The 25,731-nt window shown below is 40.5% G+C and overlaps 1 protein-coding gene across 2 annotated transcripts in view; it reads left to right on the top strand.

The window, feature by feature from the left end:
• Positions 1-25,731, top strand: part of pde4ba (phosphodiesterase 4B, cAMP-specific a) — a 594,195-nt gene that overhangs the window by 242,692 nt on the left and 325,772 nt on the right. The window contains exon 1 of one of the 2 annotated variants that reach the window (XM_039734543.1): positions 19,309-19,945. The exons of the other annotated variant lie outside the window; for it this stretch is intronic. Within the exon in view, the coding sequence (XP_039590477.1) occupies positions 19,707-19,945 (239 nt within the window). The 5' untranslated portion in view covers positions 19,309-19,706. Of the gene's footprint in view, positions 1-19,308; positions 19,946-25,731 lie in introns of those variants that run through there. 2 annotated transcript variants of the gene reach the window in all.

The following is a 25,731-nucleotide window of genomic DNA, read 5'->3' as shown; positions in this document are numbered from 1 at the left end:
GTGTTACACGGTGCCACCGTGCCATCCACTGTGTGTGTGTGTATATACAGTGGTGTGAAAAACTATTTGCCCCCTTCCTGATTTCTTATTCTTTTGCATGTTTGTCACACAAAATGTTTCTGATCATCAAACACATTTAACCATTAGTCAAATATAACACAAGTAAACACAAAATGCAGTTTTTAAATGATGGTTTTATTATTTAGGGAGAAAAAAAATCCAAACCTACACGGCCCTGTGTGAAAAAGTAATTGCCCTCTGAACCTAATAACTGGTTGGGCCACCCTTAGCATCAATAACTGCAATCAAGCATTTGCGATAACTTGCAATGAGTCTTTTACAGCGCTCTGGAGGAATTTTGGCCCACTCATCTTTGCAGAATTGTTGTAATTCAGCTTTATTTGAGGGTTTTCTAGCATGAACCGCCTTTTAAGGTCATGCCATAGCATCTCAATTGGATTCAGGTCAGGACTTTGACTAGGCCACTCCAAAGTCTTCATTTTGTTTTTCTTCAGCCATTCAGAGGTGGATTTGCTGGTGTGTTTTGGGTCATTGTCCTGTTGCAGCACCCAAGATCGCTTCAGCTTGAGTTGACGAACAGATGGCCGGACATTCTCCTTCAGGATTTTTTGGTAGACAGTACAATTCATGGTTCCATCTATCACAGCAAGCCTTCCAGGTCCTGAAGCAGCAAAACAACCCCAGACCATCACACTACCACCACCATATTTTACTGTTGGTATGATGTTCTTTTCTGAAATGCTGTGTTCCTTTTACGCCAGATGCAACGGACATTTGCCTTCCAAAAGTTCAACTTTTGTCTCATCAGTCCACAAGGTATTTTCCCAAAAGTCTTGGCAATCATTGAGATGTTTCTTAGCAAAATTGAGACAAGCCCTAATGTTCTTTTTGCGTAACAGTGGTTTTGCGTCTTGGAAATCTGCCATGCACAGTCTCTTTCTTATGGTGGAGTCATGACACTGAACAGGCAAGTGAGGCCTGCAGTTCTTTAGATGTTGTCCTGGGGTCTTTTGTAACCTCTCGGATGAGTCGTCTCTGCGCTCTTGGGGTAATTTTGGTCAGCCGCCACTCCTGGGAAGGTTCACCACTGTTCCATGTTTTTGCCATTTGTGGATAATGGCTCTCACTGTGGTTCGCTGGAGTCCCAAAGCTTTAGAAATGGCTTTATAACCTTTACCAGACTGATAGATCTCAATGACTTCTGTTCTCATTTGTTCCTGAATTTCTTTGGATCTTGGCATGATGTCTAGCTTTTGAGGTGCTTTTGGTCTACTTCTCTGTGTCAGGCAGCTCCTATTTAAGTGATTTCTTGATTGAAACAGGTGGGGCAGTAATCAGGCCTGGGGGTGGCTACGGAAATTGAACTCAGGTGTGATACACCACAGTTAGGTGATTTTTAACAAGGGGCAATTACTTTTTCACACAGGGCCATGTAGGTTTGGATTTTTTTCTCCCTAAATAATAAAACCATCATTTAAAAACTGCATTTTGTGTTTACTTGTGTTATATTTGACTAATGGTTAAATGTGTTTGATGATCAGAAACATTTTGTGTGACAAACATGCAAAAGAATAAGAAATCAGGAAGGGGGCAAATAGTTTTTCACACCACTGTAAATATATAAACAGTAAATACATACTCTACACTGGGAATTGATTTATGTGTGTGTATTTATTTTATATAGTATATTTTATATATATTTATACTAGGGGACTCTGCCCTCCGTTCGCTTCGCTCGCCAACCCCCGGGTGGGCGCGCGCTAGCCACTTCACGGCTCTGCCGCTTGCGTATGGGGAAGCGGATATAAAATTGAGACAGATTGTTATTTTCATGGGAATTATAACATATACATAATAGAACTAACTCTTTTACATTACAGTGAGTAATTAACCATAGTAAAAAATAGCAAAACATAATAAATTGAAAGAAAATGATGTTTCATGTTGCGTTAGAGGTATTCGTTGCATTATATGATTTCATTCTGTTTGGCTTTGCAATTAACACGCAAATACTTTTTAAACGTACACTTTTACTGTAAAATTTCAGTAAAAACCATATTTGGAATGAACTTTTCGTCAATATCGCATTGAATTTTGATTCCGTGTTTGGACTTTCATCGTGACAACGCAGCGTATAACTGCCCGTGAGTGAATATCGTTTCTTTCTCTCTAATAAATAAACCAACGTTTTTTAATGTTTGTCCCTGTGATTTTGTTAATTGTTGTAGCAAAAGCTATTCTAACGGGAAACTGTAAACGTTTTAATACGAATGGCGTATCGAGATCTCCGTTGGTGTCTAATGTTATCCACTGAAGATGTTCTACGTTACCTTTCTTGTCACCTGTTAAAATTTTACATGTCAGAATTGTTTGACCAATTTTGAATACAACTAATCTTGTCCTACTGCACAGCCCATCACTCAGACATAAATTACACAATAACATTACGATATGTCCTTCTTTCAACAGTTATTCGTAAGGTGAAAGACCAAACAGTGTTAATGGTTCTAGTTATTCTTCGTGATATTGTAAATTGATGTTTTCATCTTCCGCACCATCACCACCAACTGTTTCAGCAGAGTCTATTGATACGCATTTAACCAATTTGCCGTGTATCCAATCAACAATTTTTGTGTAAATTCTTTGGCTTCATCATTTCTCGGTGCTAGGATTGCCCGTGTGCTCATTTCTTCCGTTGATCCCCCTTCAGGGTGAAATTCTTCAATAAGATTTGAACATAATAAGTCTTCTTTTATTAGGAACTTAACGTGAGGACAACATAAAAATGTATAAGAGCTGAGAGCGCAGGAACTGTGTCTGACCAAAGCATTCACATGAATGAGAGCTGAGAGGGTCGTGGGCGTGGTGGTTGAGAGGAGGGCGGGACTTGAGAAAATCTCTTGGCCACTCCTGGGAAGGTTCACCACTGTTCCATGTTTTTGCCATTTGTGGATAATGGCTCTCACTGTGGTTCGCTGGAGTCCCAAAGCTTTAGAAATGGCTTTATAACCTTTACCAGACTGATAGATCTCAATGACTTCTGTTCTCATTTGTTCCTGAATTTCTTTGGATCTTGGCATGATGTCTAGCTTTTGAGGTGCTTTTGGTCTACTTCTCTGTGTCAGGCAGCTCCTATTGAAGTGATTTCTTGATTGAAACAGGTGTGGCAGTAATCAGGCCTGGGGGTGGCTACGGAAATTGAACTCAGGTGTGATACACCACAGTTAGGTGATTTTTGAACAAGGGGCAATTACTTTTCACACAGGGCCATGTAGGTTTGGATTTTTTCTCCCTAAATAATAAAAACCATCATTTAAAAACTGCATTTTGTGTTTACTTGTGTTATATTTGACTAATGGTTAAATGTGTTTGATGATCAGAAACATTTTGTGTGACAAACATGCAAAAGAATAAGAAATCAGGAAGGGGGCAAATAGTTTTTCACACCACTGTAAATATATAAACAGTAAATACATACTCTACACTGGGAATGGATTTATGTGTGTGTATTTATTTTATATAGTATATTTTATATATATTTATACTAGGGGACTCTGCCCTCTGTTCACTTCGCTCGCCAACCCCCGGGTGGGCGCTACGCACTAGCCACTTCACGGCTCTGCCGCTTGCGTATGGGGAAGCGGATATACAATTTAGACAGATTGTTATTTTCAAGGGAATTATAGCATAGAGGGTCGTGGGCGTGGTGGTTGAGAGGAGGGCGAGACTTGAGAAAATCTCTTGGCAAGACTCTCGTCCCAGGATTTCCTTTTATAATAGAGAGATATTGTTTTTTAAAGGCACAATGTGATATATGGGAAATCACTCTGTTGTCCAGATAGATATGTACAATATGAAAGGTGCTATATAATAGATATGAAAGGCAATATTTAACAGTAAGATAGTTAGGTATGAGAAGGCAACCTTTCATTGGTAGATATTTAAGACACTATGCAATATCTAGATCAGTATGAACAGTATTATATAACAGATAAATATGAAGATGCTATATAATAGATATATATGCATAGCATATAGAAAGATATGAGAGGCACAATATGACAGATGGATGTGCCATGCACTGTATGATAAGCATGAAAGGTGCTATACTGTACAACAGATGGTTTGTAAATATATTAGATTGATGGACATGAAATAATAATAATATATATATATATATGCAGTGGAACCTTGGTTAACGAACTTAATCCATTCCGCGACTCTGTCATTTTAACCAAAACATTCGCCAACCAAAGCAATTTTTCCCGTTGAAATTAATGTAAATACAATGAATCCGTTCCAGCCTCAGAAATTTTGTAATTTTATTTTTCTAAAGGTTTTTCTGTGATGAAAAATATAGAAAAAAATGTATATATCATTAGTACAAACAAATCAACTAAATTACATAAAGCAGCACTGTATTTGCCTTGTTTGCTGTAGTTGGTGGCATAGGTGGATGGCAGAGGAAGAGGAGAAGGAAGCTACTGTTTTGAATGGGAATCCCCCCACCCCCCCCTAAAAACATCGGGTAACACTGATTCGGGGGGTTTTTTTTCACGTCGTGATTCCTTTTCTTTGGGCACAAGAAAGCGATCTACGGTAATGAGATTTGTCTTTTTCTTTGCTGCAGAATGTTTCTCAAATGCGCCATTGCATTGTCATTCATTATGTTCATTGCCCTAATAGCCACAACTTTGTTAGGGTGGTGCTTCTCAATAAATTCCTGCACATCATTCCACTTACTGCAGATTTCCTTTATCTGAGCACTAGTGATTTCCTCCCTAACCTCCTCTTCCTTACATTAGCGCAAAATAAAAGTGTAAGCCTGTCTTTCATGGGCTTGTGTCCAGGTAGTGCCTTCTACTCTTATTCTACTCTTATTTTTTCTCCAGCCGTCTGGAGTTTTTTTGTTCTTTCTGTCCCCCCTGGCCATTGAACCTTACTCTTATTCGATGTTAATTAATGTTGATTTATTTTGTTTTATAATTGTGTCTTTCATTTTTCTATTCTTTAATATGTAAAGCACTTTGAGCTACTGTTTGTATGAAAATGTGCTATATAAATAAATGTTGTTGTTGTTGTTACTCTTGGGTGAAGTACAGTAGGTTCTTCTGGGCATTTTTTCCAGGATAACCCTGTCTCGTCGCAATTAAACTCTTGATGCGAGACGTAGCCTTCACTTTCACCAAACTCCGCGAATTCATCCACAAAGGCTTTTGCTGCTGTTTCATTTGAACTTGTGCCTTTTAACACAATGAATTCCGCTGCGCCGGCGAAAATGATCAAACCACCCTCTACTCGCTTTAAAGTCTCACTCGTCGGCACTTGCACTGGTGGTTTTGGTCAACAATTCACTGCGTAACTGCTTAGCCTTTCCACAAATTATTGCTTCGCTAACACTATCACCAGCCAGCTGCTTTTCATTTATCCAAATTAGCAGCAGTTTTTCCACTTCTTTAGACCTTTGTTTCGTTAACACAGTCACTCCTTTAGCCACTTCAGCCGCCTGAAGTGCTTCTTTGTTCTTTAGAATTGTACAGACAGTCGATTTCTGCATATTGTATTCCTTTGCGATGTCGGAAACACGAATGCCATTCTGGTGTTTTGCTCTAATTTCTTTCTTTACTGCTACACTAAGACGTTTCCTACTGCCACTATCACTAACACGTTTCTCTTTCTTAGGTGCCATAACGAGTAAATATGTACATAAAAACTGACATCGAAACTGAAAAAATAACAAAAAAGTAACGTTAGTGAACACAACACTCAGAAAAGCAATGTGTACAGCAAGCGCGTCAAAACACAAATGAGCACGAACGCACGAAAACCGGCCTCTGCTTGCGTTCGTTATCCAAATTTCGGTCGTTAGCCAAGACAAGAATTGTTCAAAATAAAAGTTTGTTAACCAATTTGTTCGTTAATAGTGCGTTCTTTAACCGAGGTTCCACTGTGTTTTCGATATAACTATATAACTGATTGATTTGATAGAAATATTTGACAGTTGGAGTTTTAGTTATGAAAGGCTATCACTAACTGATAGTTATGAAAGGCACTTTATCATAAATATTAAGGGCACAATACATAGCAGATAATCAAAAAACAATCTATAACTGTAAGGCACTATATAATGAATAGATGGGTTTAAATGACACTACATATTAGATAAGAAGGTGCTACAGTATATAATAGTTATGAAAAGTATATTTATAGGATATACACTATATTGTCAAAAGTATTGGGACACCTGCACATTAATGACATCCCACTCTTAATACATGGGCTTTAATCTGGAGTCGGCCCACCCTCTGCAGCTCTAACACCTTCAGCTCTCCTGAGAAGGCTCTCCACGAGGTGTCAAGAGTGTATTTATGAGACTTTGTGACCAGGAGAGCATGTGTGAGGTCAGACACCGATGTTGGATGAGAAGGCCTGGCTCGCTCGCAGTCTCCGCTCTCATTCATCCCAAAGGTGTTCTGTCGGGTTGAGGTCAGGGCTCTCTCTGTGCAGGCCAGTCCAGTTCCTCCACACCAAACTCGCTCATCCATTCCTTTACAGACCTTGTTTTGTGCTCTGGTGTGTGCGCAGTCATGTTGCCATCCCCAAACTGTTCCCACAAAGGTGGGAGCATGAAATTTTCCAACACGCTTTCACAAGCCCAACAACTGAAAAACAACTCCACACCATCATCCCGCCTCCACCAAACTTTACACTTGGCACAATGCAGTCAGGCAAGTACTGCCAAACCCAGACTCGCCCATCGGATTGCGTGATTCGTCACTCCAGAGGACACGTCTGCACTGCTCTAGAGTCCAGTGATGGGCGGTGGGCTTTACACCACTGCATCTGACACTTTGGGTGATGTCAGGCTTGGCTGCAGCTGCTCGGCCATGGAGTCCCATTAAATGAAGCTCTCTCTCTACACTGCACTGTTCTTGAGCTTTTGGAGGTCTGTAGCTTTTGACTCTGCAGAAAGTTGGTGACTTCTGCACACCTCAGCATGTGCTGTCCCTGCTGTGTGATTTAACGTGGCCTTCCACTTCGTGGCCGGTTTTCCCAATGGCTTCCACTTTGTTATAATACCACTAACAGTGGACCGTGGAATATTTAGTAGTGAATGGACTTATTGCACAGGTGGCATCCCATCATGGCACAACGCTTGAATTCCCTGAGCTCCTGAGAGCGACTCATTCTTTCACAAGTGTCTGTAGAAGCAACCTGCATGTCGAGGTGCTTGATGTTATACACCTGTGGCCAGTGAAGTGCTTGGAACGCCTGAATTCAATGATTTGAAGGGGGGTCTCAATACTTTTGCCAATATAGTGTATATAGACGTGATAGACAGTATGTAATATCTGTGAAGAGCACTATACATCAGATATGAAAGGCTATGTTTAAGAGATGGACGGTTAGCTATGATAGGATATCTATAACTGATAGAGGCACTGCGTAATGACTAGGTGACAATGAAAGACACTCCATGTTAGATGTGAAGCAGCTGTATAATGTATATACTGTATGAATGGCGCTGTGTAGCACTAAGATTTATATGAACGGAAATCTATAATAGACGTGTGTCAAGAAGTGCTACTGGGGGTCCTTTACCCCAACAGCAGTACACCTGTATAGCGCCTCACTGGGACTGGGACTGTCAGGGCAGATGTTTTCTTTATTTTTAGTCATTCTGGTGTGTTATTTATCTGTTTATTTTTTTAGAGAGTTTTAGTTTAGGTACGGCACAAATGCTCCTATTACTCATGTACAGTTATGTAACAAGACCTCATCAAAGGCAGTTTTTAGGCCTTGCTAACATTTACAAAGCGCCAGTAAAGTAGTCATTCACCTCTGTGCGGTGTGGCATATTGACATGATGGCAAAATGAATTGTCAGTACGAACAGCTCACAGGTCTAATACTCCAATGTGCCATATCGAGAGAAACAGATCTCAGTTAGGCCCCCTTCGACCACTCCAAAGTGACGTTCTTTTAAAAGCCCATATTGCAGAAATGAATAAACAGTTAATTGAGGCTTTGTAAGTGTTATTAAGAAGAAAAGGGGTGTCTGTCTGTCACTGAATCGTTACATAACAGTAAGTGAGTAATCGAGGCTTTTCTGCAGTACCTGAAACTGAAGCGTTACCAGAGAGCTTCTGTCAAAAGTGAAATTTCACCTTGGGGACAAATAAAGTTCAATCTAAGAGCACTAAGGAACAGACATGAAAGGAAGAATTGGGCAGCTGGATAGCTGGAATTGAGCAAAACTCTACAGTATAATAAATACATATGAAGGGCTCTGTGTAACAAATAGGAATGAAAAACATCAAACAACATAATTAGACATGAAGGCACCGTGAGATAGATGTGAAACGTGGTAGATATTCAAGAGAGAGAGTTAAAGGCACTATATAACATATATATAAAGAAATATGAAACACAATGTAAATGATAGATAAGAACTCTATTAGGTAGATACATATGAAATATAACAAGTATAGATGTATATGAAAGGCACTATATAGCAAGTAGGTAAATGAATAGGCAGATACTCTTTGGATTCCAAGGGGAAATCACAGCATTACAATATGAGCCATACTCAAGACAAAATAGATAGATAGATAGATAGGAAAGGCACTATATAATACATACATAGATAGATAGATAGATAGATAGATAGGAAAGGCACTATATAATACATAGATAGATAGATAGGAAAGGCACTATATACTAAAAAGATAGATAGATAGATAGATAGGAAAGGCACTATATAATAGATAGATAGATAGATAGGAAAGGCACTATATACTAGATAGATAAATAGATAGGAAAGGCACTATATACTAGGTAGATAAATAGATAGGAAAGGCACTATATACTGGATAATAGATAGATAGATAGATAGATAGATAGGAAAGGCACTATATAATACATAGATAAATAGATAGATAGGAAAGGCACTATATTCAAGATAGATAGATAGACACACTATGATCTGAACACACACTAAAATGACAAAAAAGAAAGAAAACTTCTGCCTTGTGCTGCTCCAGTGTCATGCAGTCCTTGAGTCTCACAGATGGTGGTCTGCCTGACAGATAGTCCATCATCCAGGACACCACCGGCTCATCCACCTGCATATCTCTGAGTTTACTCCTCAACAGGGATGGCTGGATGGTATTGAAGGCACTGGAGAAATCAGTAGAATCCTCACAGTGCTGCCAACTTTCTCCAGCCTTGTGGAGCAGACAGAATTGCATCTTCCACTCCAGTCTTTGTCCAGTAGGCAAACTGCAGTGACTCCAGGTGGTCTACCACAAGAGGACTCATATAGTGCAGGACCAGCCTCTCAAAGGTCTTCATGATGTGAGACGTAAGTTCTACTGGTGTAGTCATTAGGTGAGGAGGTGCCTGGTCATACATGATAGATAGATAGATAGATAAGAAAGGCACTATATAATTGATACTATAAGAAAGGTGCTATGATAGATAAGAAAAGCACTATATAATAGATAGATGTGAATAGTGCTATATAGTAGACAGACAGATAGATAAATAGACAGATAGGTAAGAAAGGCACTATATGATAGATATATGTGAAAGGTGCTATATAATAGACAGACAGATAGATAGGAAAGGCACTCTATGATAGATACAGTAGATAGACAGTAGTTTGTTTGTCGAAAGGTGGACATTTAGATAGATTATTATGTCCCTGATGTAATTAAAATGAAGAAGTTTACAAAAGGAGTCCTGCCATGTCCAGAAGTTGTATTCTAACATACGAATGTTGACACGAGACCCTTTTCCTTTATCTTTCCCCTTGGACTCATCTTGGTGTCTTAGAAGGCCATCCTCGCTGGTGTTACTCTGTTCATTTTCTCTTCACCAGATGCCAGTCGCTGCCCACTCCCCAGTGCTGCCCTTTTGTTTCTGCTCATTCTGTGGTATCTTTTTAATAAGAGGGTGGTCTGCATGCCCTCAGATGTAATTGATTACATCTCGCCTGAAGAAGGGGCCTGAGTTGCCTCGAAAGCATGCATATTGTAATCTTTTTAGTTAGCCAATAAAAGGTGTCATTTTGCTTGGCTTTTCTCTACATTCATAATGGCTAACACGGTACAACACCGAAGTATTTAAATAAAACCTTTGTTTATTTTGATAAAGGACTGTGTGTGTACCATTGGGTGACATCACCCGTGTGACGCTTTATAAGCCAGCGCCGCTGCTTCCTCAGCATCTGAGATATTTTACGAGTGATTTAGTGTGTTTTCTCATTTGGGCTGCGAGTCTGGCTAGCGTTGGCAGTTTTCACATCAGTTACTCATATAAAACTTGTGTTTCCTCACCAATGGAGTCTTCCTCATTACTAGCTGCTCAGGTCACTGCACTGGCAGTACAACATTGGGCCAGTTTCGAGCCTTTGGGGTATCAGAAAATGACAATTAGAAGACCCCCACACTGACATGGGGAGAACTTGCAGAGTCCACATGGAGCAAACAGATTTGGGATTTAAACTTCGGGCACCAGCCTCACTAAGTAGGGGGCAGCTTCACCACCTGCTGGGTGTTCCCACTTTTGTAATACCTGCTGGTTCAGTGTGAGGCCCACAGTGCAAGAAACAGGGCACAGTTTATGTGGCACTGTCAAGAGGGCAGTGTATCCATATTGTGATACTGGCAGTAGTGGGAGAAGCCAGCGGTCAATTTACAGCGCCTTAACTGACCAAATGATGCTCAGATGTTCAGATGAGGCGACTCACTGGTGGGTCCTGCGTGATGCTACATACAGTATGTGTAACTAAAGTCCAGTCCTCCACTCCATCTTCATCTGCTCTTCCCTACTTCAATATTACAGTAAAGGCCTCATTGCAGAATGCCGGTAATGCAGGTAGTCAGATCTGAGTGATCTGTAAAAATAAGTCATGAAAGACTCGGGCGAGCTCTCGGTCTAAGCCTGTCGGAGCCACAGGTCTGTTCTTCACCGAGTTGTGAGCTCTGCAAATGGATTGAGTTTCAGTCGTGTCCTGTCACGCTCACAGGCGGTGATGCGTGTGTCCTGTGGGTGTTAGGCACCCTGGAAAGGAGTTTGGGGCTTTTTTTTTTCTTTTTCATTCTTTCTCAGTCAAATTCTTGAATGGTTTCAGGTAAATAGCAAGTACTGGTGCCGACGTGCCTCCTGGCTTTAAAGCTCCTAACGTCATTACTTCAGTGCTTTCAGAGTAGAACGGCACTGCCAGGAAACGTGTCTGTGCCCGTGTCATTCATCAATGCCCATTGGGCACATTTTTTTACCAGCATTTTGAATATGGCACGATTTTAATAAATTATCCTTAGGACGTAATTCATGAAGGTGTATAAATAGATAGAGAGGGAGAGAGAATTTTATTTGTCCCCTGGGGGAAATTTGACTTTTTACATAAGCTAGTTAGATAGATAGATATGAAAGACACTATATAATACATGATTGATAGATATGAAAGGCACATATATGAAAGGCACTATATAATAGATAGATATGAAAGACACTATATAATACATGATTGATAGATATGAAAGGCACATATATGAAAGGCACTATATAATAGATAGATATGAAAGACACTATATAATACATGATTGATAGATATGAAAGGCACTATATAACAGATAGATGTGAAAAGCACTATATAATACATAGATAGATAGATAGATATGAAAGACACTATATGATATATAGATAGATGTGAAAGGCACTATATAACAGATAGATGTGAAAAGCACTATATGATAGATGTGAAAGGCACTATATAATATATGATTGATAGATGTGAAAGGCACTATATAACAGATAGATAGATGTGAAAAGCACTTTATAATAGATAGATAGATAGATGTGAAAGGCACTATATGATAGATAGATGAATAAATAAATTAACATTTAAATATCACACACCAGAACGATTGAAAAGGAATAAAATTAAAAAGAAAGAAAACATTTGACTTGTTGCGTCAGTGTTGGTATAAAGGACCCCCAGTAGAGTTTCTTGACACAATTTTAATGAACAATTCATTGTCCTTTGTGTGTCACAGAGAGGATGTGCAGTGTTGTTCATAATGGCACTCAGTTGTGTTTTCATTCTCTCCTCCACTACGACCTCCAGGGGGTCCTGAGCACGTCCCATAACTGAGTCTGCACTTTTAATCAGTTTGTTAGTTCGGTGGGCCTCTCTTGAAGTGAAGTCACCAGCCCAGCACACCACAGTTTAGAAAATCCCACTGGCCGTCAGATTATAGAAGATGTGAAGGATGTCACTTCCCACATTAAAAGAAAGCCGTCTCCTATGGGAAGAGAGCCTGCTCTACCCTTTCTTATGTAGCACCTCTGTGTTACAAAATCAGTTCAAACTGTCATTAATGTGGACCCCCAAGTATTTGTGGCGCACCCCCTCCACATCCACTCTTTGAATGGTGCCCAGACAAAGAGGCTTATATTTAACGCCTCCAATGAAACTTAACAGACATGTCTTTGTGATGTGAGAAGAAAATAAAATGTTGCTGTCACAAAGAGAACCTGCAAACTCCACACAGGCCGCACATTTACACACAAGCCATGGATGTTTGTGGCAGCAGTGCTAACCACTGTGCCACCGAGCTTCCCCGACATGCTAAACTACTTGTTTAACTTGATTTTGTTTGTTATTTTAGACATCAGATATGTTTATATGTAGATCATAGATATATTTAAATGAATTATGTAATTACATTGATTTTTGGTGGGCCCACTGCAGGTACCTGCTATTCTTAATGTTATAATTGTTCTTATTCTTTGCTGTCCCATTAGTGTTTTTTACCCACACACACCGTTGTTATTTGACTTGCATGGGCAGACCTGTGTGGGACCTTGTTAAATGGTCCTGGGGTTGACCGCCAGTGTGCTGTAGTGACTATAAGGCCACTTTGAATCTCTTTGTGACCCTGAGCAGGACACTTACTCCCGCTTTCAACAATGGCACCTTGGCTAAAGGCCTCGGCTGATATTCATTTGATATATGGCCTTGGTGAGGTCAGTAAGGTCAGCCATTTCTCCTTCGTATTTACTGTCTGACCTCTGCACGGCCACACATTAGTGTGCTCTTTATCGTTCATCAGGTGTAATTGACAATTTGATTAGAGTCCTGCTTTGGTCAAACCCTTTGTTATCGACGAGCCTGCAGGGTCAGCCTCCAGGGTTTCTGCTGCCATTACCTGTAAGCGTCTCCTAATTGAAGCTCTTTGTAAATGAATGTCTCACTCCGGTAGAGTCGCACTTCCTGCCTGTGCCCTGTGCCAGCCTTCCTCGATTACCTGATCCGTTCATTTTGGAGTACATCAGGCTACGGCGTGAGCCTCCAAATCCCGTCTGGGTGACTTAATGCTGCTGTTCTTACCTTGCAGTTCTGTGGGTGAACAGGAGAAGGCAGAAATGTTTATTAATGGTCTTCCTTACTGTGAGGTGTCTTCTGGGGATGCTGACTTTGCCCTCATTTTCGTTTATGCAGGCTGAGCGTGTTGTCTCTGTTTTAAGGGAATTCATTAATGGACTGTAATTGTGATTATACAGGCACTTGTGAAATAAAGCTGTAAAGTGGGAATGCTTTCAAAAATGATGTCATAAATAGTTTTTAATAATCAATAAACTTCCTAGAAAGTGAAGTAAAAAAAAAAAAAACACAATAAAATGAAGATTTGGTGTGCCCACCCTTTGTCTTCTCATAGCTCCACCACTGTCATGCAGTTTCTGCAGGGCCACTTGTCCCCTTGGCCCAGCTCCAATGGAGACTTTTGCTGTCAGTCAGTCAGTCAGTCAGTCAGTCATTCTCCAAACTGCTATATCCTAACACAGGGTCACGGGGGTCTACTGGAGCCAACACAGGGGGCAAAGCAGGAACAAACCCTGGGCAGGGCACCAGCCCACCGCAGGGCACACACACACTAGGGACAATTTTAGGATCGCCAGTGCACCTAACCTGCATGTCTTTGGACTGTGGGAGGAAACCGGAGCACCCGAAGGAAACCCACGTCTTACTTGTAATTCCAGACCGGCTCCATGATGTTGAGATCAGAGCTCTGCGGGGGCCATCATGTCTGTCGCAGGATTCCCTCATCATCTTTTTTATGATTTTGGCCACATTGTAATAAGGAGACAAAGCACAGAAAAAAGGTTTGGGGGCTTTTGCTATGATGCAAGATGTGCAGGTGAAGCCACCACATCTTCTGTCAACTTCTCTTTTTTGAGTCTGGCTGTCCCTGCCCAGTTTTATTCCTTCTACACAGAAATTTCTGTTTCAGTTCATCACTTCAAGTAATCAACATAGACATCAGAGTTAACATTTGTCTGTTACATGCCATTTGGTATGGGATTTGTAAAAAGTAATGCTAATGTTTGTGATGCACCATCTGTTGGAATGACAAATGCCATGCATGTGTCTCTGTTATATGCTATTTGGTATGGGTGTTGTAAAAGAAGTGATAATGTTTGTGATGCACCATCTGTTGGAATGACAAATACTATGCTTTTCAATACTACAGATGTTTGTGGTGCACCATCTGTTGGAATGACAAGCACAATGCATACAGTATGTCTCTGTAATATGCCGTTTGGTACGGGTTTTGTTAAAGAAGTGTTAATCTTTGTGATGCACCATCTGTTGAAATGTCAGGTGCTATGCATTTGAATACTACAGATGTTTGTGGTGCACCATCTGTTGGAATGACAAATACCATGCATCTGTCTCTGTTATATGCTAATTGATTTGGGGTTTGTATAAACAGTGCTACCTTTTGTGCTGCACCATCTGTTGAAATGACAAGCACAATGCATATGTCTCTGTAATATGCCATTTGGTATGGGTTTTGTAAAAGGTTTGTGATTTACCATCTATTGGAATAACAAATGCAATGCATTGTAATACTACTGTAGAGATGTTTGTGATGCACCATGTGTTGGAATGCAATGTATTTGCCATCTTATATATTCCATTTGGTTTGTGTTTTGTAAAAACAATGCTAATTTTTATGTGCCATCTATTGGAATGACAAATGCAGTGCATTTATTACAGGTGTTTGCGATGCACCATCATTGGGAGTGACACATGCAATATATATGTCTCTGTTATATGCCATTTGGTATGGGATTCATAAAAGCAGTGCTAATATTTTTGATGTGCCATCTGTTGGACTGATAAATGCAATGCATGTTTTCCTACAGATGTTTGGAATGCACCATCTGTTGGAATGACAAATGCATGGCATACATCTCTGTTATATTGTATTTGATATGGGATTCATAAAAGCAGTGTTCATTTTTGCAGTGCACCATCTCTTGGAATGACAAATGCAATACGCTTTAACACTATAGATGTGTGTGATGTGCCACCTGTTGGAATGAAAGAGACATAGCAACTGGGCAGACACACAGACAGCCACATAGACACCTCTCTTTTTATTAAGGTAGATTTGTACACATTTTGCCCAGCGGCCTGTATCTATGCTGAAAGATTAATGGCCTCCTCCCTCCTCACAATAAAATAAGTACTCTGCACACTAATAAAAAGAGCATATGTGTTTAAATGAATCTGAAAAGATGTTAACACGGATCAGCAGTGTTGCACTCGATGTGAAGCGTGTGCTGCCTTTTTTATTCAGACTAATGACCTCGAAGCTGCTCATGCCCTTTAAGGTGGTCCAGCCCCCCTGCCATCCTGCCTCACAGTAAGAACTCAGTTATTTAACTGCAGCTGACTTTGACAGCGTTCACATCTCACCTCCCTTCACCCTTAGGCTGGAATTTGATATTGCAGTCTGGCAAATGGAGTGCATAACCAAATGACAGCCCCCTTGGTGCTCATCATGGTGAAAGAGTGACTGAAGGGCAAAAAAAGTCCAAGGAAGTCACGTTGATTTTGATATGGTGCCTCTCAGTTGCCAATACCACCCTAAGGCACTTGACATGTACACGTCTATAGGACGTTTATTTCCTTGTACTTTTTTCTTATAAAGATGACAAACAGAGAGGTTAGTATGGAAAAATACTCTGGATAATTTTACAATAAAAATGTCACACAATATACTTTTGTTACTTATTTCTGTATGAATTTATGAAATAATTTATTCAATGACATTGCACGCAACATGAAGTAAGCTTTGAAATGTAAACGTTTGTGCTTTACCTGTCTCTGGACGAGGGCTTACTGATTGACTGAGTAATTCAGAGAATCCCACCCCCTGTGGCAGCAGTTTAGACCAATGGAGTGATGAGCCACAGGACTCCCGAGGCAAGCAAAGCCGAGTGACCCGCGGGGTCTGTGAGTGACCATTGTTGTGACCACTGGCATCCATGGCAGACAGGAGTACAAGAATCACAATGCGAAGCGGATGTTTGAATTCACCTTTGTCTTGGGAATTGGCAATTAGAGGGTTTGCTGACATCAGCGCCCACTCTGCCAGCCACTCGCTCTGCTCCTGCAAGAAGGAGGACCAATCACAATGCAGTAGTCGTTCGAGCCCCCCCTCTCGACGTGGGCTTACTTCATTGAAGTTTCAAAAAATCAGCACATAAAGAGGTAAGCAGCAAAATACAAACATTTTGTGACATGATGCTTTATGCTCACATACCATAATAATATTTGTCAGATCACACGATATATTTATTCTTGCACATTCACAGTATTTAGCCTATTAAAAGATATTCACCCTCGCAGAAGTATTCAAGTTTTATCGTTATCTTAACATTGAATCCTAGTGGATTTATTGGGCTTTTTTAACCCTGGTCATCAGAAAAAGATGTGAAAGTGAAGCCTGATTTCTTCAAAGTGATCTAAATGAATTACAAATATAAAACACAAACCTCATTGACCTCCAAAAACACCCAAGAGAAATCCACAGTGACTCAATGTGGTAGAACAATGAAATGGGAGAACATCTTACAGTCACCGCGTGTATTTATAAGACTTAAGTGTCTTGAGCATGGGAAAGGCACTATATAAATGAAATGTATTATCATTATTATTAAAATATCCCGGCACCGGTTTGGAAACTTGTTGAGGGTCACATAGAGGGGCAGAAATGGGAAATGAGCCATCAGCCCTCTTTTGAGGATTGTGTTATTTGGTCAGGTTGTCACCTCGACGTGGCCCTGCTGTCCCATACATTCAGTGAGAGGGTGTCACCTAAAGGTGTTGATCCTAATGGCACATTCTCATTCTGATAAATAGAGTGACCCCAAAGGGCAAAAGGATTAAAAATGAAACAAAATATTGCAAACGCAAACAGAAGTAATGAAAAGACAGAGAGAAGGTGAACATACAAAAAAAAAATAATAATAAATGATGCAAACTCAAATAAAAAGTGGAAATGCAAACAAAAAATGAATATGGAGCAAACACTAAGAGGAAATGCAAACAAAAAATCAAAACAGAACTGACTTGGCAGAAAAAGGGGGCAAGTGGGCAGCTCAGTAACAATAAACCCCCTATAAACTGTAATTCCACAGGATCACAGTCTTTAATGTCCACCAATTACATAGTGCCTTTCACATCTATCTATCTATCATATAGTGCCTTTCCTATCTATCTATCTATCTATCTATCTATCTATCTATCTATCTATCTATCTATCTATCTATCTATCTATCTATTATATAGCTCCTTTCACATCTATCTATTATATAGTGCCTTTTCTATCTATCTATCTATCTAACTATCTATCTATCTATTATATAGCTCCTTTCACATCTATCTATTATATAGTGCCTTTTCTATCTATCTATCTATCTATCTATCTATCTATCTATCTATCTATCTATCTCCTCCATTTGTCCACTCGTCCTATCTCGTCCACTCCTGGGAAGATTAGCAACCATCTTGAATGTTTTCCACTTGTGAATAGTCTTTCTCACTGTAGAATGATGGATTTTCATAATGTTTGGCAATGGCCTTACAACCCTTCCGAGAATGATGGGCAGCAACAATTGCTTCACTGCTGATGTCTTTCCTCCTTGGCATTGTGTTAATGCTCCAGACCAGCAAACTGCCAGAATGTCTGCTTTATTCAGGTGGTCACACTTGCTGATGAGTAGCACCACGCTGCTGCTCACCCTCTTAATTGCTATGGAAGCAGTGAGGGTGCAATAGATTTTTCACACACTGCTTCTACATTTTGGCTCAGCTTTTGTTAACTAAATAATGACACAATGTAAGATGTTATTGTTCATCTGAGGTTGTATTTACCTAATTTTAAGACCTGCTAAGGACTTGATGATTTTTTTATTATGGCCTGATAAGTAAAACCTTAGTATTTGAAGAGGGTGCACATTCTTTTTCACATGACTATATACAGATGTGTTTGTTTTTGAACACGGTATATGACACTGTAGTTATGTTTCCTCCAGCTCTTGTCATTTTAGTCCCCGTGTGGTATTTGTGCGCTGGCCTTCTAAGGGAAAGTGGGCATTTTATGAATAAACCCCAACTTCGCATAAGTTGGTCAGCTTTTGCTCTGCCATCCTCCTACTTGTCCCTAAGCGATGCGCAGTCGAGGGGCTTTTGCCTTCCTTCTTGTTTTTTTTTTCAGTTTAGTTTCCACTTGCCTTCAGTTACTGTAGTTTTGTCAATTTTTATACAGATAGTTTAGTTTTTTTTTTTCCACCAAGATGTTGTGGTTGCGCCCTCCAGAAGGTGCTACGTGAGAATTTTCTGCAAAGCAAAGATGATTCCGATGATATGATATCTTCTTTTATAATCGTATTGCTTCGGGTTAATGACAGGATTTGTGACTGTTGTCATAAGCCGGAGGTGTTTATTAGTCGCTTTTTTGAACGATTTCAACGTGAACAGGCCGCTACATTGATTTCCTGGCCGATCGCATGTTGGCCCACCATTTGTCCGTCTTGCACACATTCACAAGTTTATTCCTTACTGTTCATGCAGTAATCCGTTTCTCTTTGGTTTTGTGTTCCCTAACAAAAGTCCTCCCATTAGTTTTCTTTTTCTGATCGAATGTCAGTTAAAAGGTCGCAAGTTCCCCGAATTCATCTGCAGTGACAGAGCCACACTGAGCCCAATTGTGTGACATCGTCGTTAAAGAGATCCTCGCGCGCAGAGGCTTCTGCCGTCAAAGCGAGCGCCGGCCAATGGCATGAGGTGGGAGGAGCCAGTACTCTGTCTGAATGCACGGAGTGCCGAAACAGGACTCTGAATGAGCGTTTTTTTTTTTTCATCCTTTTTTTTTTATTGCCGCTTGTTTTCTACTGTTTATTCTCTTGGACTACATTACGGCTTGGAATCCGATTTAGCTGGGTGTTAAATAAACTGGGGCCTTTGTTAATGAGCTGTCAAAGGAGAAACTCATTACAAAAGGATTCATCGGAGACACTCATGAATATTTTGTAAGGGAGGTTTCTTCAGCTGAATGGACTCGCTGAATGTTGGTGTGTACTTTGCAGGCGCACCATCCCCGCCAGGCGGCTGCTGACACAGAAAGAGCACAGAGGAGCAGTTCGGCAGGAGGTGTGCGTCTCCGGAGCATCTGCTGCTCTCTGCATGCTCACCGGGGTCTTCTAGCACTTGATTTTGACTTTTTTCAAGCTCTTTAATTTCTTTTGCACGGTGTTGTTTTTGCTCGTTTTGAATGGCATAACATTTTTGGTGGGGTAAACGTTTCGATTACCCTCACAGAAATGACCGCAAGAGAACCCACTTCGAATGAGCTCATGGCTCCAGATGCAGAATCCTGCATTCGAACTTTCAAGGAGCATATGCATTTGGAGCTGGAGCCCCCGAAACTGTCAGGGAAGAGGAGCACGTCTCCGAAAATCTCACCCCGTAGCTCTCCGAGGAATTCGCCTCGCCTCTTCCGAAAGTTGCTGGTTAACAAAAGCATCCGTCAGCGGAGACGCTTCACCGTGGCTCATACATGGTAAGGTGTGCGCGGACTTCGGGGGTCGAGCGGGAGGGCGCATGCGAGGACTTGGCTGGCATTGCACTTTAAAGGCTTTCAAACGCACAGGAGATACGTGTGTGAATGTCTGTATGTGTATATACAGTAGGCATATATATGTGTGTGTGCCTATATATGTGTAAATATATATATATATGTATGTTTGTGTGTGTGAGTATACATATATTTGTATATATGTGCATAGGTGTGTCTGTCACACACGCGTATATATGTAGGTATGTGTGTATGTATAATATGTATATATATATATATATACGTATATATGTTTGTGTGTGTATATATATATATATGTATATATGTATGTGTGTGTGTGTAGGTGTATGTGAGTATACATAAATGTGTGTATTGGTGTGTATGTATATATATATATACACACATATATGTAGGTATGTATGTATGCATATATTTATATATATATATATATATGTATAGCAGTGTGTGTGTATATATATATTTATATATAACATGCATGTGTTTGTCTATATAGATATATATATCTATGCATATATGTGTGTGCATAATATTTTTGTTAATGTATTAGACACACATTTATGTACAGTATAAATATATATTTGTGTTTGGGTAGATGTGTGTATATATACATTTATATGCATAAATTATATGTGTGTATATACTATATGTGCATGTATGTGTGTAGATGATTTATCTTATATACTGTTTATATGCATTATATACAGTTTGTGCATGATATAGCAATATGTATAATTTGTTTTTCCTTTATAAATAAATACATGTAAACAGAGTGTATTTAGACATACTGTAATCTCATATCCATGTGCACAGATATGTATAAGTACTGTATATATGCATGTGTGTGTGAATATACTGATCTGCTTGTGTCTGACTATGTATACATTCTTTCTTTGCGTTTTCTCCCTTCTAAGTGCTGCACATTCCCTAAGCCCTGTAAAGCTTTTGCCTGTCACGGATCAGCACTTGAAGGTTAAAGTTTTTGTTTTGCAAATATTAAATATCCATGCCGACAAGTTTCATAAATTTGCATTTGCGTAGCAGTTTATATGTTTCCTGGAAAACATTTTGATATGTCTAATGCATGAATGAAATGAGTTATTTCATGCACAGTGTTGTTAAATAAAACAACCTTGTCAGTAGATGAACACCATGCATTGCATGACAGTCGGTTGTTTTAGTAATACATACAGTGTTATAAAGGGAAAAAAAAGCAGCTCTGTGTTGTTTAGAATTTTATAATCCAAAATCCAAGAGTGGAATTAGGCAGGCAGGCAGGCCCAGTGCTGAAGAGCCTTCTTTCAGGGGCTGCGTAATGAATTCCTGTTTCTGTCGTCTTCACTGGCCTCATACACGTCTAATAACTTTCAGATGACATCACTTTGTTTATCAATGCACCTCTTCACAAAATTTCTGGCCCAGTCTGGGCGGGTTTTTGGGTACGGCGGTTATCAAATCAGAGTGACGCTCGCATCACTTGGGTCAAGTATTCAAATAAGTGAGCTGGGGTAACAAGGAACGGCAGGGCACTGAACAGCCTGGCACACGAATCGTATGCGCCTCGTGTCGGCGTTCATGTCACTCCCTGTTGGATCAGTCTGACGCAAAATACTACAAAGTGTAGCCTCCATCTCTTCATGATCTGAATGAGCAAATGAGCAGACACTTCCAAAATGTTTTGCTTGACCGTAGCTGTTTATTTCATGGCTCGATGCTCTCTGTAGGAAAGAAGAACTGTGCGTGTACAGGTGTGTGCAAGCATTGAAAAAGATATCGCACATTTGTGCACAAGTGAGTTTGTGTGTTCATTCCTACACATGTGTGTGAGTGTTTGTGTGAGTCCACGTATATAGGAGGGTGTGTTCATTTATAGAAAACATCGGTGTTAAACAGGATACACTGTACATACGGTATATGTGTGGAGAGACATACATACATACACTATATATATATATATATATACAGTATATAAATAAAACATGCATGTGTGTGTATAAATACGTCTATGTCGATATAGCAGCGCGTGTTTGCTTATTTAACTAGATGCATCTGCATGAATAGGAATGTAAAAACTGTGTGCGTGTGTGCTTAGATACATACTGGGTATTGTAAATACATATATAATATATGTGTGTGTGTGTGTGTAAATACTTAAGTGTGTATAGGAGGGTGTTTATATAATTAAATATATCTACATAATTATAAATGTATGTAGTGTATATATGTCTGTGCATGTGTGTGTATATAGGAGTATATGTATGTTTGTTTATATACTTTGTATTTCTAAGTGTGTGTGTGTTTTAATATATAGGTACATGTTTTGTGGACATTGTGTATGTGTATGCATAGTACATGGCAGTGTGTATATCATGTTGAATATCTCATGTGATATATATATATATATATATATATATTTAGACGGTATATATGTTATATGGCATATATATGTTTACACAGTGTAGATTTATGTTGTATATTATATATATGATATTATGCATATATATTTATACAATATAGATGTTTGTGTTGCATATCAAGTATATGATTTATATGTATATTCACACAATATAGATGTTTATGTTATATATCATGCATACGATACATATATTTATCTAGCGTAGATGTTTGTGTTATATGTCATGTATATGACAGATTTATGTTGTATATCACATATATATTATATATATATATATACTGGTATGTATTATATGTATCTATCTATATTTATACAGTATAGAGGTTCATGTTGTATATCATGTGTATGATACGTATATTTATCTAGTGTAGATGTTTGTGTTATATGTCATGTATATAATATATATATATATACGCAGTGTAGAAGTTCATGTTGTATTTGAGATATATATGTACACAGTATAGATGTTGTACATGTATATACAGCATATGGAAATATTTCTGTGTATGGGGGTTGCTAATATGTGTATGCGCAGGTTTTATATGCACATACATTTGGGTGTTACGTTGCATTTGTTTGTATGAACAGACACACACACACTCACGCGTACGCTCTTTATATGTACTTATTTATTTCTGTAATCGCACATATATAATATAATATCAGCCCCCATTTACCGAGCACTAATCCCCGCCTACGTAGACAGGCAGAGTACCGGGACGAGGTGCTCGTCTTTTTCAGCTCAGGTCTTTTCATGGCTGAGTTTTTCTGCTACTCTGCTGGCTTACGTCTGCAGTGAATGGTCAAGTGATACGAAGCTAAAGGTAAAGGAGGGCAGTAATAACATGCCGAGGAGCTCTGCCCTCTCTTTCAATGGCCGTGGTGACGTTTTTTTCCTCGTACCAAATGGTTCTCTAATGATATAATGCCGTTTTCGGGTGGTGGCCCGGGTGTCTCTTTCAAGCTCCTGATGCTGCTCCGGTAGACTCGTCTGCGAAGTTAGAGAGCACACTTGTTTTTCATCCTAATGAGTAATGGCTCTGTCACCGCATAACAAAGTGCTGTGTTTTCCCGCAGCACAGATTTGGCCAATTATAATCTCACTTGAGCAGTCTGCGCGTGTGAGCGGGCCTCCGGGGTACGGTGAGCAATGTCTGATCACGCTCGGCCACGGTGTAAAACGTGTTACTTGATCGTATTTCGAGCCGCCTGCCGCCTCTTTTCTGGTGACAGAAGGCCGTTTGATGAAGAGACCCTCCTGTTGCTTCGTACGCCGTGCTAATTGTGTGTTGTGATCTTTGGGGGTTTCAAAGCAGGCAAGAAAACTCCCACTCAGACCTTAGAAGGAGGAGGCTGGTGACGCGCAGGCCTGTAGTTTTGGAATTGGCTATTTGTTGTTAAGAATAACCCTGGCGAGTCCTGTGCCCTGGATTGGGACGGGCTCACTTAATGGAGGGTCTTGTTTTCTGTCAAAGGGGGTCTTTAATAGGCAGCCAGGTCTTTGTTGGCCTCAAGTGGCTGGTGGGGCAGGCGCGCTGTCTGAGAGTAGAGCTTGTTGCCCGGCAGTTGGCTTTGTTGCTCATAGCAGGGAGAGAGCGCGTCGTCTTTACACTTTATTATTTATTTATTTATTTATTTTTCCGTTTCCACTGTCACAGCCTTAGATGACTGTCGATGTTGAACTGGTGGAATGTCTCACTTCTTGACTTGTTGAAAGCACTGTCTGTGCATATCATGTACGGCACCTCGACAGACATCTGTGCACTGCCAGCAGCGGGTGTTTACTGCCCCAGGCTTCATTTTTACAATTACTCAGTCGGGCCTGACTTCCTTTAAAGCTGTTTTTTCACAAAAAAGTGTAATCATTTTGCTGTCACTGGCCATTCCAAGGCCCCTGGATGTAGAGACTTAATTTTGGTTTGACATGCTGGTTTAAAAAAACAAAACAAAACATTGTGACAGGCGGCCTTGGCCATTACCCGGCTGGGATACTGACAAAATGGAAGGACTGGGGAGGAGAGAGCTTCACTGAGACACTACCTCCCCTGGGACGCTAGAGGACAGTCCTAGTGGGAGGCAGTGGTACCACGGATTCCTGCACGGCATGCTGGGAGTTGGAGTTTGGTGCAGCCCTGTTGGGTTCCGTTGGGGGCCGCCAGGTGGGGGCTGCAGATTCCTACAGTGGACTTCCAGCACACCTGGGAGTGATGGCAGGTAATACCGATGAGCCACCTGGAGCACTCCCAGGACCTGAATAAGAGAAGCCGCCTCACTCCATTTGGGGAGTCTGAGTTGGGAGGTGGAGGACAAAGCATGCTGGGAGAGGAGTGAAGGCGGCAGAGAAAGAAGAAGGGACTGAGCATCACTGCTGATACTCTGTAGTAGGGAGCAGGGAAATAAACAGGTGTCGCCTTGGACTTAAGTCTCTGTGCCTGTCTGTGTCCGGGTTTAGGGACCTGTACACCCCCCGGTAGTTCACACCATCATTAAGGTCATTTCAGGTAGCAAAGATGAAGTTCAAACCGAAACTGCCTGGGATTTCACAGCTTGTGTGTCACGTGAGCAGTGCAGGTTTTATAAAGCGCCATTCTATAAGAAACGCCATGGCGAGGTGCACACTTGGTAGAACTGAATGCACTTCACTTCACTTTTTAAAACTTGAGCACAAGCAGGGACTTGACTGGCATCCTTGAGACTCTTCATCCCGGCTTGTCCACCACATTTCATTCATGTGTTCATCCTAATGATGGTCACCCTAATAACAGACTGGTGTAGTGGCTGAGGGCCTTGGTACACATCCTGCTACGGACACCGTGTGACCACGAGCATGTCACTTCACCAGCCTTTGAGCCAATAGGCAAAAACTAAAAGACATTTAACCAGTTGTGTCTCAGATGTTGTACAACTCCGTGGATAAAGGCGTCAGGAGCATAATAAATAATAAAATAGTAAGTAATAATAGCAAAGCAGGCTTGACCAGGCTGTCCTGTCTATAGCAACAGGGGTCACTCCTGGACCAGATATATTCTGTATCATGACCTTGGGGTAGCTCTTTGAGTTACTGTATGTTATTGTGAACCTCATGCCGCTGCTGCGTTTTAGCCTTTTTCCAAGTGGAGGGTCAAGTAGACAGTTGTCTGTCGTGATGATTCAAACACAAGGCAAGATACTGTGATGTTACCCGGACTGGGTATACCAGGACCCACATCCATGCCGAGTCCTGGCTGTTGGGGAAATGACCCATGTAGCCATGTCAGGGTCAGACCAAGGAAGTTACGTGGAGCCAGAATTTGGAAAGATCTGGCTGAGAAGGTCCAAGAACAGACAAAATAATCTT

Source organism: Polypterus senegalus, chromosome 14 (genome assembly GCF_016835505.1).
Source record: "Polypterus senegalus isolate Bchr_013 chromosome 14, ASM1683550v1, whole genome shotgun sequence".
In the NCBI taxonomy this organism is placed as follows: domain Eukaryota; kingdom Metazoa; phylum Chordata; class Cladistia; order Polypteriformes; family Polypteridae; genus Polypterus; species Polypterus senegalus.
The sequence above is the reverse complement of the archived record's forward strand: the minus strand, read 5'-3'. Positions and strand labels throughout refer to the sequence as shown.